This window comes from Mytilus californianus, unplaced genomic scaffold, assembly GCF_021869535.1.
Source record: "Mytilus californianus isolate M0D057914Y unplaced genomic scaffold, xbMytCali1.0.p SCAF_13, whole genome shotgun sequence".
Lineage (NCBI taxonomy): Eukaryota > Metazoa > Mollusca > Bivalvia > Mytilida > Mytilidae > Mytilus > Mytilus californianus.
Window position 1 is genome coordinate 1551174 of NW_026262615.1, and position 16162 is coordinate 1567335.

The 16162-nt window shown below is 34.8% G+C and overlaps 1 protein-coding gene across 1 annotated transcript in view; it reads right to left on the reverse strand.

Annotated features, from left to right (window-relative positions):
- LOC127722999 (DENN domain-containing protein 3-like) overlaps positions 1-9573 on the reverse strand; it is a 29807-nt gene extending 20234 nt beyond the window's left edge. Inside the window, exons 1-4 of the mRNA XM_052229411.1 lie at positions 9430-9573; positions 6962-7098; positions 3679-3851; positions 3062-3166 (exon numbers count right to left, since the gene is read on the reverse strand). Of these exons, the coding sequence (XP_052085371.1) occupies positions 3062-3166; positions 3679-3850 (277 nt within the window). The 5' untranslated portion in view covers position 3851; positions 6962-7098; positions 9430-9573. The remainder of the gene's footprint in view (positions 1-3061; positions 3167-3678; positions 3852-6961; positions 7099-9429) is intronic.
- Between the last annotated feature and the right edge of the window lie 6589 nt (positions 9574-16162).

The following is a 16162-nucleotide window of genomic DNA, read 5'->3' on the forward strand; positions in this document are numbered from 1 at the left end:
CACTTTATTGTCTAAAATTATATAATAAATGATTAAATGTCTCAAATGATCCAATGTCCACTTTATTGTCTAAAATTATATAATAAATGATTAAATGTCTCAAATGTTCCAATGTCAACTTTATTGTCTAAAATTATATATAATAAATTATTAAATGTCTCAAATGTTCTAATGTCCACTTTATCATCGAAAATTATATGATAAATGATTAAATGTATCAAATGTTCCAAGTCCACTTTATCGTCTAAAATTATGTCATAAATGATTAAATGTTTCAAATGTTCCAATGTCCACTTTATCATCTAAAATTATATAATAAATTGATAAAATGTCTCAAATGTTCCAATGTCCACTTTATCGTCTAAAACTATGTCATAAATGATTAAATGTTTCAAATGTTCCAATGTCCACTTTATCATCTAAAATTATATAATAAATTGATAAAATGTCTCAAATGTTCCAATGTCCACTTTATCGTCTTAAATTATATTATAATAAATGATTAAATGTCTCAAATGTTCCAATGTCCACTTTATCGTCTTAAATTATACAATAAATGATTAAATGTCTCAAATGTTCCAATGTCCACTTTATTGTCTTAAATTATAATCAGTATGCATCAAAGGAACATCTCAGAATTAGGTCATCTCAGTTTTTGCAGAAGAGACAATGAATATTCATTTAATTGTCAAATTGAGAAATTATTGCGTGCATTTATTATTGCGATTTTGACATTTTAGACTATAGTGCGATTTTAATTTTTGCAATATTGAGAAAAATCCGGGTTAATTCATAATAAAAATTTCAAAATGCGAGTTTAAGTTATTGCGATTATAACTGTGTCACATTTTTCACAGTAATATAAACATCGCAATAATTTCTGAATTTACAGTATATTGGTTAAGAAGATATTTTTTGCTGACATTTTGAGTATCAAATTTGCCAGAGTCTACTGTATTATATAAACTTCAAGTTTAATATATCTGACAAAATCAAAAGAGCATGACTTTTTGGGGGATATCTTTATCTATCTAGCAGCTTGGATAGGCAAGATTACAAGATCAATTGTCAATACATTGTCTTATTAGGAAATAAAATTCTATAATTCTTATATGATTTGCATATCTACAAATACTTGAATTGGATTGGTCAATTAGAATTTTTTCCTTGGTTTACACTTCGATAAACCATGTTTCCGAAACTACTTTCATAATATTCACTGTGATCTATTCATGCACAACACAAATGAATGCAGGGATCCGGGGATTTTCAGCAAATTGAGATTGAAAAACAAATACATAACAGTTGTTTTTTATTCTAATGCAGAGATAACAAAAAAGAAATAATGCATTAAAGCTTCGAAATGTATAAAATTTAAATTTAAATTAAAATTCTGCGAAATTTCACAAATTATTAAAGCGAATTTACGTCATGGCAAAACACGACGTCATACGAATGAAAACAAGCGAATTATTTTGTTACTTGTACACTTCAAATTCGAATAATATCTCATTAAAATGAAGTTTTTAGATTCTGTTTTATTTATCGAACATTTGTGGATTTTAGAAAGTCAATATGGCGGCCAACTTCTTATTTACTACCTGTCAATTGTGCATTTGATGGTAATTACAGTAGCCATTACACCTAAAAAATTAATTAAATTGAAATAGCGAATATTTGGGCAATGGCTTAAGAATTATAAGAATTAAACACTTTTTTTCTTGAGGTTATTGATGTGTAAACCAGGGCTCTTACTCACAAACTTAACATAAAAGACTTTTGGACTTTTATTCAGTTTGTGGATTAATCGCCACGGTTTACACATCAATAACCTCTAAAAAAAAATGTGTTTAATCTTATAATAAACACACATGAAAAACTATCTAAATATGTAGAAATCACGGAAAATCTTTATGATGGGAATGGGTGACTGATACGTACATCCATTATGTTGGTTTAATTCTAATGCATGATGGGAATGGGTGATTGATACGTACATCCATTATGTTGGTTCAGTTCTAATGCATGATGGGAATGGTTGACCTATACTTACATCCATTATGTTGGTTTAATTTTAAAGCATGATGGGAATAGTTGACCTATACTTACATCCATTATGTTGGTTTAATTCTAATGCATGATGGGAATGGTTGACCTATACTTACATCCATTATGTTGGTTTAATTTTAATGCATGATGGGAATGGTTGACCTATACTTACATCCATTATGTTGGTTTGATTCTAATGCATGATGGGAATGGTTGACCTATACTTACATCCATTATGTTGGTTTAATTCTAATGCATGATGGGAATGGTTGACCTATACTTACATCCATTATGTTGGTTTAATTTTAATGCATGATGGGAATGGTTGACCTATACTTACATCCATTATGTTGGTTTAATTCTACTGCATGATGGGAATGGTTGACTGATACTTACTTCCATTATGTTGGTTTAATTCTAATGCATGATGGGAATGGTTGACCTATACTTACATCCATTATGTTGATTTAATTTTAATGCATGATGGGAATGGTTGACCTATACTTACATCCATTATGTTGGTTTAATTCTAATGCATGATGGGAATGGTTGACCTATACTTACATCCATTATGTTGGTTTAATTTTAATGCATGATGAGAATTGTTGACCTATACTTACATCCATTATGTTGGTTTAATTCTAATGCATGATTGGAATGGTTGACTGATACTTACTTCCATTATGTTGGTTTAATTCTAATGCATGATGGGAATGGTTGACCTATACTTACATCCATTATGTTGGTTTAATTCTAATGCATGATGGGAATGGTTGACTGATACTTACTTCCATTATGTTGGTTTAATTCTAATGCATGATGGGAATAGTTGACCTATACTTACATCCATTATGTTGGTTTAATTCTACTGCATGATGGGAATGGTTGACCTTTACTTACATCCATTATGTTGGTTTAATTTTCCTGCATGATGGGAATGGTTGACCTTTACTTACTTCCATTATGTTGGTTTAGTTCTAATGCATGATGGGAATGAGTGACTGATACTTACATCCATTATGTTGGTTCAGTTCTAATGCTTGGAAAAGTCTCATCACAGTTTCCATATCTTGTGTCATCTCCAACATAGTAACAAATCGTCTAAATTCTTCAAAATCTAAAAAAAACAATTCTCTCTAATTGATACCATACATACAAATATTAGGAAATTGTTCAAATTCTACAAAAATGTTGTCTAATCTTGATCTCTAATTACATAAGTAATAGAAGGCTCCCTTAAAATCTAAAAGATTCAGAATAAACTAACAATATGATCGCGAAAAATTGTTAAAAGTCTTAACATTAATATGAATCAGCAAATTATTACAAAATCTAATTGCATACACTAACTATGAAAATTCTTTAAAAAATAAATATGAAAACCAAATCAGGAAAAATCTTCAAAAAACTTTCATAATATTAAACCTATGACTGATCAATCAAAATATTAAAATTTAATTAAGTTTACTGTAATCATATTAAAGTGAAGAAAATTCAACTGTATCTTGCAAATTCTTTGTCTATTTTTTTGTTTTTATTTTCTATCAAAAAGATTAGTATATATATATTCACAAACATTATTTCAGAACACTTTCTATCATATTTTTTTATATGTTACAAACTACTAACTGAGATCATGGTCAGGAAGTTTAACTGGTTCCTCAAACTTATGATGTACTTTTGGAGACTGGCTCCCATCACTCTCCAAATGTAACAGTTCAGAGAGATGCTGTATGCCTGGTCTCATTAAAATGTCATATTTTTCATCCTCTGGTATCTTCTGGTAGGCTTGTTTCACCATACTGAAATAATTTATTTTGAATGTAACACCTCTTCTGATTGGCAGACAGAGTTTTGTCTATCAGCTAATAGTCATAATTTTGTTATGTGACCATGACGTCATCACTATTTTTTCATGATTTACTCCAGCTTAACATGGAATTTAGAATTAAATTATTTAGAATGACTGTAATATTTTTTCTGACTATTAGAAACAACATAAAAAATGTGGTGCACACTTTAAAATAACCTGCTACCCAGGTTATTCAGTGTGCACCACATTTTTTATGTATTCATCATAGACAGAAAAAAAATTACAGTCATTCCTTAAATCAATTCAACTTTAATCTACCATTAGTCTGATAAAGCAATCTCAAATGTTTAATTCAGTAAAACATATGTTACAAGAATATGTCCATAGTACACGGATGCCCCACTCGCACTATCATTTTTTATGTTCAGTGGACCGTGAAATTGGGGTAAAAACTCTACTTTGGCATTCAATTTAGAAAGATCATATCATAGGAAACATGTGTACTAAGTTTCAAGTTGATTTGACTTCAACTTCATCAAACACTACCTTGACCAAAAACAATAACAAAAAACTTTAGCCTGAAGTGGGACAGACGGACAAACATAATGCCCATAAATGGGATATAAAAATTGCTCTTTGAAGGATATTTACAAAACTATTGTCAACTTCACTAAGCTTAGCAGCTTTCTTCAAGAAATTACTTTGCACATCTGGGTTTTCATAACAACAAAATTCGACAGAATAAACTTACAGTTCTGGTACTAAGGATATATCTATCTCTGCCTACTGAATATAACTTACAGTTCTGGTACTAAGGATATATCTATCTCTACCGACTGAATATAACTTACAGTTCTGGTACTAAGGATATATCTATCTCTGTCGACTGAATATAACTTACAGTTCTGGTACTAAAGATATATCTATCTCTACCGACTGAATATAACTTACAGTTCTGGTACTAAGGATATATCTATCTCTGCCGACTGAATATAACTTACAGTTCTGGTACTAAGGATATATCTATCTCTGCCGACTGAATATAACTGACAGTTCTGGTACTAAGGATATATCTATCTCTGCCGACTGAATATAACTGACAGTTCTGGTACTAAGGATATATCTATCTCTGCCAACTGAATATAACTGACAGTTCTGGTACTAGGGATATATCTATCTCTACCGACTGAATATAACTGACAGTTCTGGTACTAAGGATATATCTATCTCTACCGACTGAATATAACTGACAGTTCTGGTACTAAGGATATATCTATCTCTGCCGACTGAATATAACTGACAGTTCTGGTACTAAGGATATATCTATCTCTGCCGACTGAATATAACTGACAGTTCTGGTACTAAGGATATATCTATCTCTACCGACTGAATATAACTTACAGTTCTGGTACTAAGGATATATCTATCTCTGCCTACTGAATATAACTTACAGTTCTGGTACTAAGGATATATCTATCTCTGCCGACTGAATATAACTTACAGTTCTGGTACTAAGGATATATCTATCTCTGCCGACTGAATATAACTTACAGTTCTGGTACTAAGGATATATCTATCTCTGCCGACAGAATATAACTTACAGTTCTGGTACTAAGGATATATCTATCTCTGCCGACTGAATATAACTTACAGTTCTGGTACTAAGGATATATCTATCTCTACCGACTGAATATAACTGACAGTTCTGGTACTAAGGATATATCTATCTCTGCCTACTGAATATAACTGACAGTTCTGGTACTAAGGATATATCTATCTCTGTCGACTGAATATAACTTACAGTTCTGGTACTAAGGATATATCTATCTCTACCGACTGAATATAACTTACAGTTCTGGTACTAATGATATATCTATCCCTGCCTACTGAATATAACTTACAGTTCTGGTACTAAGGATATATCTATCTCTACCGACTGAATATAACTGACAGTTCTGGTACTAAGGATATATCTATCTCTACCGACTGAATATAACTTATAGTTCTGGTACTAATGATATATCTATCTCTGCCTATTGAATATAACTTACAGTTCTGGTACTAAGGATATATCTATCTCTACCGACTGAATATAACTTAAAGTTCTGGTACTAATGATATATCTATCTCTGCCTATTGAATATAACTGACAGTTCTGGTACTAAGGATATATCTATCTCTACCGACTGAATATAACTGACAGTTCTGGTACTAAGGATATATCTATCTCTGCCTACTGAATATAACTTACAGTCTTGGTACTAAGAATATATCTATCTCTACCGACTGAATATAACTTACAGTTCTGGTACTAAGGATATATCTATCTCTACCTACTGAATATAACTTACAGTTCTGGTACTAAGGATATATCTATCTCTGCCTACTGAATATAACTGACAGTTCTGGTACTAAGGATATATCTATTTCTGCCTACTGAATATAACTTACAGTTCTGGTACTAATGATATATCTATCTCTGCCTACTGAATATAACTTACAGTGGTACAAAGGATATATCTATCTCTACCGACTGAATATAACTTACAGTTCTGCTACTAATGATATATCTATCTCTGCCTACTGAATATAACTTACAGTTCTGGTACTAAGGATATATCTATCTCTACCAACTGAATATAACTTACAGTACTGGTACTAAGAATATATCTATCCCTGCCGACTGAATATAACTGACAGTTCTGGTACTAAGGATATATCTATCCCTGCCTACTGAATATAACTTACAGTTCTGGTACTAATGATATATCTATCACTACCGACTGAATATAACTTACAGTTCTGGTACTAAGGATATATCTATCTCTACCGACTGAATATAACTTACAGTATCTGGTACTAAGGATAAATCTATCTCTGCTGACTGAATATAACTTACAGTTCTGGTACTAAGGATATATCTATCTCTGCCGACTGAATATAACTTACAGTTCTGGTACTAAGGATATATCTATCTCTGCCGACTGAATATTACTTACAGTTCTGGTACTAATGATATATCTATCTCTGTCGACTGAATATAACTTACAGTTCTGGTACTTAGGATATATCTATCTCTGCCGACTGAATATAACTTACAGTTCTGGTACTAATGATATATCTATCTCTGCCAGTCTTGTTAAATCACCTAAAGCCTCAATTGCTTTATGATCAGCTAGGTAAAATGCTCCTCGTAGATATAAGTAAGAGGCACGATCTTGAAGGTCATTACTTTTCTGAAAAAAAATATTTCAAAGACTTTAAACATGTTAAATTCAGAAATGTTTGCATTCATTACTGCCATTTTATAATAATGGACAAACAATATCAATGATTGCAATTTCTGGAAATGTTGCATACAAATAAGGCTATCAAAACCTAACTTGAGGATCTAAAGAGTCTGTATTGTTCACCTAGGTCTATGTACATCTTCGACAATAGATACTCTCCTAAATTGTAGACTACAATAGACTACTTCCTGACAAAAATCTCTTTTTTTTTTGTTGATTTGAATTGCTGATAATTTTTTCCATTTACAGTTTTTCTCTATCTTCTTTATTTTTTGCCCAAAACACAAAAAAGGGTAAAAAAAATTGTTATTAATGGCGATCACTCCTATAAAGTGTCTATGAATGATTTCAGCAACATTTGCCATAACTGTATATCTATAACAACAGACAAAATCTAGATGTTGACACTGTGCATAATGATGACTGAATGAACAATTGTTGATCTATAGGGACTTATCTGCTATCAATCAATCAGCTGATCTATAGTGACTTACCTGCCAACAATCTAATCTATAGTGACTTACTTGCTACCAATTAGTCAACTGATCTATAGTGACTTACTTGCTACCAATTAGTCAACTGATCTATAGTGACTTACTTGCTACCAATTAGTCAACTGATCTATAGGATCTATAGTGACTAACCTGCCAACAATCTGATCTATAGTGACTTACATGCTACCAATCAGTCAGCTGATCTTAAGTGACTTACTTGCCAACTATCAGTCAGCTGATCTTAAGTGACTTACTTGCCAACTATCAGTCAGCTGATCTATAGTGACTTACTTGCCAACAATCAGTCATCTGATCTATAGTGACTTACCTGCTACCAATCAGTCTGCTGATCTATAGTGACTTATGATCTATAGTGACTTACTTGCCAACAATCAGTCATCTGATCTATAGTGACTTACCTGCTACCAATCAGTCAGCTGATCTATAGTGACTTACTTGCCAACAATCAGTTATCTGATCTATAGTGACTTACATGCGGTCAATCAGTCTTCTGGTCTATAGTGACTTACTTGCCAACAATCAGTCAGCTGATTTAAAGTGACTTGCATGCCAACAATCTGTTCTATAGTGACTAACTTGCCAACAATCAGTCAGCTGGTTCAAAGTGACTTACCTACCAACAATCAGTCATCTGATCTATAGTAACTTACTTGCCAACAATCATTCCACTGATCTTTAGTGACTAGCCTGCTACCAATCAGTCAGCTGATCTATAGTGATTTACCTGCCAACAATCAGTCAGCTGAACTATGGTGACTTACCTGCCAACAATCATTCTGCTGATCTATAGTGACTTACCTGCCAAAAATCATTCTGCTGATCTATAGTGACTTACCTGCCAACAATCAGTCAGCTGATCTTTAATGAATTACCTGCCAACAATCTGATCTATAGTGACTTACATGCTACCAATCAGTCAGCTGATCTTAAGTGACTTACTTGCCAACTATCAGTCAGCTGATCTTAAGTGACTTACTTGCCAACTATCAGTCAGCTGATCTATAGTGACTTACTTGCCAACAATCAGTCATCTGATCTATAGTGACTTACCTGCTACCAATCAGTCTGCTGATCTATAGTGACTTATGATCTATAGTGACTTACTTGCCAACAATCAGTCATCTGATCTATAGTGACTTACCTGCTACCAATCAGTCAGCTGATCTATAGTGACTTACTTGCCAACAATCAGTTATCTGATCTATAGTGACTTACATGCGGTCAATCAGTCTTCTGGTCTATAGTGACTTACTTGCCAACAATCAGTCAGCTGATTTAAAGTGACTTGCATGCCAACAATCTGTTCTATAGTGACTAACTTGCCAACAATCAATCAGCTGGTTCAAAGTGACTTACCTACCAACAATCAGTCATCTGATCTATAGTAACTTACTTGCCAACAATCATTCCACTGATCTTTAGTGACTAGCCTGCTACCAATCAGTCAGCTGATCTATAGTGATTTACCTGCCAACAATCAGTCAGCTGAACTATGGTGACTTACCTGCCAACAATCATTCTGCTGATCTATAGTGACTTACCTGCCAAAAATCATTCTGCTGATCTATAGTGACTTACCTGCCAACAATCAGTCAGCTGATCTTTAATGAATTACCTGCCAACAATCAGTCATCTTATCTATAGTGTCTTACATGCCATTATTAGTCAACTGGTCTATAGTGACTTACCTGTCAACAATCAGTCTGCTGATCTATAGTGACTAACTTGCCAACAATCAGTCAGCTGATCTATTGTGACTTACCTGCCAACAATCAGATAGCTGATCTATAGTATTGATTATGTATGTTCTTAAGCTGCGTTGTATACGCGGTAACTTGAAGATCTTTGTTTCTTTCCTTGTAAGTAAACCTGGTAAGAATGTGACTGATACTTGTTTCTTCAGCTGAGCTCTCCTATAATGATCATGTGTCTTCAATAATTAATTATACTACATAAATATATAATACTGTGCATTCATTATTATTCGTGGGATACCAATTTTTGTGTTTTACATGGGGCAAGGTAAACCATGATTTTAAAAGTTCAACGAATTTTCTACAGTCACATGTATGCAGACTTTAGGAAACCACAAAATCCAATATTCACAGTAAGCTATGGACATAGAATTGTAATAATAGAAATTAGGTGAAAAATTCACACAATCAAATTTTACGTTTGTAGAGATGATATATGCAAAAACTAAAAAATCTGCTCACAGATTAAAAAACATATACTTTAAGCAGGTTAATTTAGAGGGAAAAAAATTGAGTCCTGGGTTAATAATGTACAATTAATAGTTTCATTAAGAATAAAGTATAACAAAACTAACAAATCTTATTGACATCTATACTTTACCTCATAATGATGATGATGAATGGCTGTTTAATGTCCGGTGCAAAACTAACTGCATATATTCAATACTAGAACATGTAATTACACCACTGCCCCAGGTTAGGGGGTGGTTAAGAGTTCATAAACATGTTTCACCTTGCCACATTCTTTATGTGCCTGTCCTAAGTCAGGAGCCTGTAGTTCAGTGGTTGATATTGGTTCATGTCTGTCATATTTGTTTTTTTGTAAATTCTTTTGTTATTAATTAGGCTGTTAGTTTTCTCAATTGGATTGTTTCATATTTTTCATGTCCGGACCTTTTATAGCCAACTATACAGTATGAATTTTTTTCATTGTTGAAGGCCATATGGTTGCCTATAATTGCTTACATCAACTTCGTTTGAACTTTGGTGGATAGTTGTATCATTAGCAATCATACCACATCTCCTTGGTCTTTTGTGGGTAGTTGTCTCATTGGCAATCATACCACATCTCCTTGGTCTTTTGTGGGTAGTTGTCTCATTGGCAATCATACCACATCTCCTTGGTCTTTTGTGGATAGTTGTCTCATTGGCAATCATACCACATCTCCTTATTTCTATAATGTTATATGAACACTAACCCTGTTTTGTACTAGATTGACAAGCTGGGCCAAATTTTTAATGTGGAAGTTCACAAGGCTGCAGTCAGCAAGAAAACATGTCAGCCTACTGGGACACATTATTCTGACTTGGAACTGATACATGTCAGCCTACTGGGACACATTATTCTGACTTGGAACTGATACATGTCAGCCTACTGGGACACATTATTCTGACTTGGAACTGATACATGTCAGCCTACTGGTACACATTATTCTGACTTGGAACTGATACATGTCAGCCTACTGGTACACATTATTCTGACTTGGAACTGATACATGTCAGCCTACTGGTACACATTATTCTGACTTGGAACTGATACATGTCAGCCTACTGGGACACATTATTCTGACTTGGAACTGATACATGTCAGCCTACTGGTACACATTATTCTGACTTGGAGCTGATACATGTCAGCCTACTGGGACACATTATTCTGACTTGGAACTGATACATGTCAGCCTACTGGGACACATTATTCTGACTTGGAACTGATACATGTCAGCCTACTGGTACACATTATTCTGACTTGGAACTGATACATGTCAGCCTACTGGTACACATTATTCTGACTTGGAACTGATACATGTCAGCCTACTGGTACACATTATTCTGACTTGGAACTGATACATGTCAGCCTACTGGGACACATTATTCTGACTTGGAACTGATACATGTCAGCCTACTGGTACACATTATTCTGACTTGGAACTGATACATGTCAGCCTACTGGGACACATTATTCTGACTTGGAACTGATACATGTCAGCCTACTGGTACACATTATTCTGACTCACATTATTCTGACTTGGAGCTGATACATGTCAGCCTACTGGTACACATTATTCTGACTTGGAACTGATACATGTCAGCCTACTGGGACACATTATTCTGACTTGGAACTGATACATGTCAGCCTACTGGTACACATTATTCTGACTTGGAACTGATACATGTCAGCCTACTGGGACACATTATTCTGACTTGGAACTGATACATGTCAGCCTACTGGGACACATTATTCTGACTTGGAACTGATACATGTCAGCCTACTGGGACACATTATTCTGACTTGGAACTGATACATGTCAGCCTACTGGTACACATTATTCTGACTTGGAACTGATACATGTCAGCCTACTGGTACACATTATTCTGACTTGGAACTGATACATGTCAGCCTACTGGTACACATTATTCTGACTTGGAACTGATACATGTCAGACTACTGGTACACATTATTCTGACTTGGAACTGATACATGTCAGACTACCGGGACACATTATTCTGACTTGGAACTGATACATGTCAGCCTACTGGTACACATTATTCTGACTTGGAACTGATACATGTCAGCCTACTGGTACACATTATTCTGACTTGGAACTGATACATGTCAGACTACCGGGACACATTATTCTGACTTGGAACTGATACATGTCAGCCTACTGGTACACATTATTCTGACTTGGAACTGATACATGTCAGCCTACTGGGACACATTATTCTGACTTGGAACTGATACATGTCAGCCTACTGGGACACATTATTCTGACTTGGAACTGATACATGTCAGCCTACTGGGACACATTATTCTGACTTGGAACTGATACATGTCAGCCTACTGGGACACATTATTCTGACTTGGAACTGATACATGTCAGCCTACTGGGACATATTATTCTGACTTGGAACTGATACATGTCAGCCTACTGGTACACATTATTCTGACTTGGAACTGATACATGTCAGCCTACTGGGAAACATCTTTCTGACTTGGAACTGATACATGTCAGCCTACTGGGAAACATTATTCTGACTTGGAACTGATACATGTCAGCCTACTGGGACACATCTTTCTGACTTGGAACTGATACATGTCAGCCTACTGGTACACATTATTCTGACTTGGAACTGATACATGTCAGCCTACTGGGACACATTATTCTGACTTGGAGCTGATACATGTCAGCCTACTGGTACACATTATTCTGACTTGGAGCTGATACATGTCAGCCTACTGGGACACATTATTCTGACTTGGAACTGATACATGTCAGCCTACTGGGACACATTATTCTGACTTGGAGCTGATACATGTCAGCCTACTGGGACACATTATTCTGACTTGGAACTGATACATGTCAGCCTACTGGGACACATTATTCTGACTTGGAACTGATACATGTCAGCCTACTGGGACACATTATTCTGACTTGGAACTGATACATGTCAGCCTACTGGGACACATTATTCTGACTTGGAGCTGATACATGTCAGCCTACTGGGACACATTATTCTGACTTGGAGCTGATACATGTCAGCCTACTGGGACACATTATTCTGACTTGGAACTGATACATGTCAGCCTACTGGGACACATTATTCTGACTTGGAGCTGATACATGTCAGCCTACTGGGACACATTATTCTGACTTGGAACTGATACATGTCAGCCTACTGGGACACATTATTCTGACTTGGAACTGATACATGTCAGCCTACTGGGACACATTATTCTGACTTGGAACTGATACATGTCAGCCTACTGGGACACATTATTCTGACTTGGAACTGATACATGTCAGCCTACTGGTACACATTATTCTGACTTGGAACTGATACATGTCAGCCTACTGGGACACATTATTCTGACTTGGAACTGATACATGTCAGCCTACTGGGACACATTATTCTGACTTGGAACTGATACATGTCAGCCTACTGGGACACATTATTCTGACTTGGAACTGATACATGTCAGCCTACTGGGACACATTATTCTGACTTGGAACTGATACATGTCAGCCTACTGGGACACATTATTCTGACTTGGAACTGATACATGTCAGCCTACTGGGACACATTATTCTGACTTGGAACTGATACATGTCAGCCTACTGGGACACATTATTCTGACTTGGAACTGATACATGTCAGCCTACTGGTACACATTATTCTGACTTGGAACTGATACATGTCAGCCTACTGGGACACATTATTCTGACTTGGAACTGATACATGTCAGCCTACTGGTACACATTATTCTGACTTGGAACTGATACATGTCAGCCTACTGGGACACATTATTCTGACTTGGAACTGATACATGTCAGCCTACTGGGACACATTATTCTGACTTGGAACTGATACATGTCAGCCTACTGGTACACATTATTCTGACTTGGAACTGATACATGTCAGCCTACTGGTACACATTATTCTGACTTGGAACTGATACATGTCAGCCTACTGGGACACATTATTCTGACTTGGAACTGATACATGTCAGCCTACTGGGACACATTATTCTGACTTGGAACTGATACATGTCAGCCTACTGGTACACATTATTCTGACTTGGAACTGATACATGTCAGCCTACTGGTACACATTATTCTGACTTGGAACTGATACATGTCAGCCTACTGGTACACATTATTCTGACTTGGAACTGATACATGTCAGCCTACTGGTACACATTATTCTGACTTGGAACTGATACATGTCAGCCTACTGGTACACATTATTCTGACTTGGAGCTGATCAGTCTTTGCTCTTACTCTTTAATGCTGCATGCTTAGTGGAGAATCAGCCAATACCAATTTCAAGTCTTAAATATTTGAAATCAAACAGACTGTATGATGTAGGCCTCCTGTTGTCTATGGTTATTTTTGTTGTTGATTTATTGATTTATTGATGATCACCCCACGTGTCCTTTTATTTATAAAGAACTGATATCAGTGTACTTATTCTATGATCTGTACCACCTTTTATGAGATAACAGACTTTTTACATCATACATTTAACTATTAGCAAGTTTTTCTGATCCCCCGGCTTTTTTAACTTGTGGTCTTGTTAACACTTCTGACCAGTTATCTTGTTTCTGTAACATTCGTTCTTTCAGGAAAATCTTAAACATGTCTATAGTCAATGCCTAATAAAGACATCAAAACTATATAAATGAAAATAACACTTTATAAATTTTGTGTGTCTGAAGCGTATTTTCTTGATTTATCTTCATCTGGAATGCTCAAACCTAAAAACTGAAAAACCAGGATGTAAATGATGTATAAATGCAAAGAAAGGAGCTACATAACCAAAATGGATCTAAAAATAATAGCCAAATTTAACTATGCTCAATTTTGTCGGAGTATGCAGAGGGAGTTGCAAATATGAATCCAAGTTTTTTCTAACAATTTCTTAATCTATCAACAAGTTGGAATAGAAGTAGGTTATAATAATCTCAGCTATGAAGCACTGGCTATTGAGCTGATGATATCAGCTGGGAATAGCAGTCTGAAAGTTATACATTATTGATAAATAATCTTTGGTTATAATTTGTGAAAAAATTGACAAAATGCAAACATTGGAAGTTCTGCTAAAGCAGTATGTGTTATACCTGAAGCCGACTTGGTGAAAACATGATACTTGCAAGCGTGTGACTAGTAATGACTAGGGATGTCAATGGGAACTCAAATATCGCTCAATAGTAACGAGTGTTTAGTACCGAGTATCAAATACCAAAGTGATACTGACTTATTGGTTACCTGTTAAAATGTTGTCACCTTCTTTAAGTATAATTGATTTTTACTGAGAGCATCTCTCGGGAAATTAAATAGTAATCTTTGATTAATCAAAAGTTTCCAATGTTTGCGCTTGATTGTCATTTACAGTTCTTCCGAAAAGAGGTGGACTATGCACGAGAGCAGCTTTCCTAGGCTTACATTTGGCTAAACATGTCTTAGACATTCCACCACATATATACCATCAGAGCAAATATTTTTTGTCTTTAAGACTGTTATTTACATATATATATATGACAAATAGTTGAAAAACCAACTCTGCCCAGAAAAAGTTGACAAGATAATATCAAATAAGAACAAATTCCATGCACCCTGTGGTGAACCTCAAATGATGATTAAACTAATCATCACCCCTTTGTTAATCATTAAATGTGTTTTCTTTATGTCACCAAACAGGTGTTTATTAAATTACTGATTCGATTACAATTAGTATTAGTACATGTAGAAAATGAGCTATTGATTATGGTATAAAGTTCCTGTGACTATTATCTAGTCCTAGATAATCAGTGATAATAATGTAGACCTACATTACGCAAAATTGGTAGCTACGGTCTGTGTTTTCCATTTTATAGATATTTTCCGAGCAAGTACTTTGTTAATTCTTCACCAAATAGCATCATTAGTAATGTCTAATCTGAGGTACTGTCCCCTTTAGGAGCAAACCTTATATGAACACACCTTTTTTTGGCTAAGTATGTAATTCAATTTAATCTCATTTAACTACATATAATAGATGTTAGCTGAAAAATTATGACTTAAAATGCAAATTACTGAACAATTAAACGGCTTAATTTAACATGATAGACTTACAAATTATGTGTTAGAGCACAAACTACAGATAAAAACAAGTAAATTATAGCTGGCACTAGTATTTATGACCTGTAAATGTATCAGTAGAAAACATTTATTTCAAGAGTACAAAATACTACTTTATCTA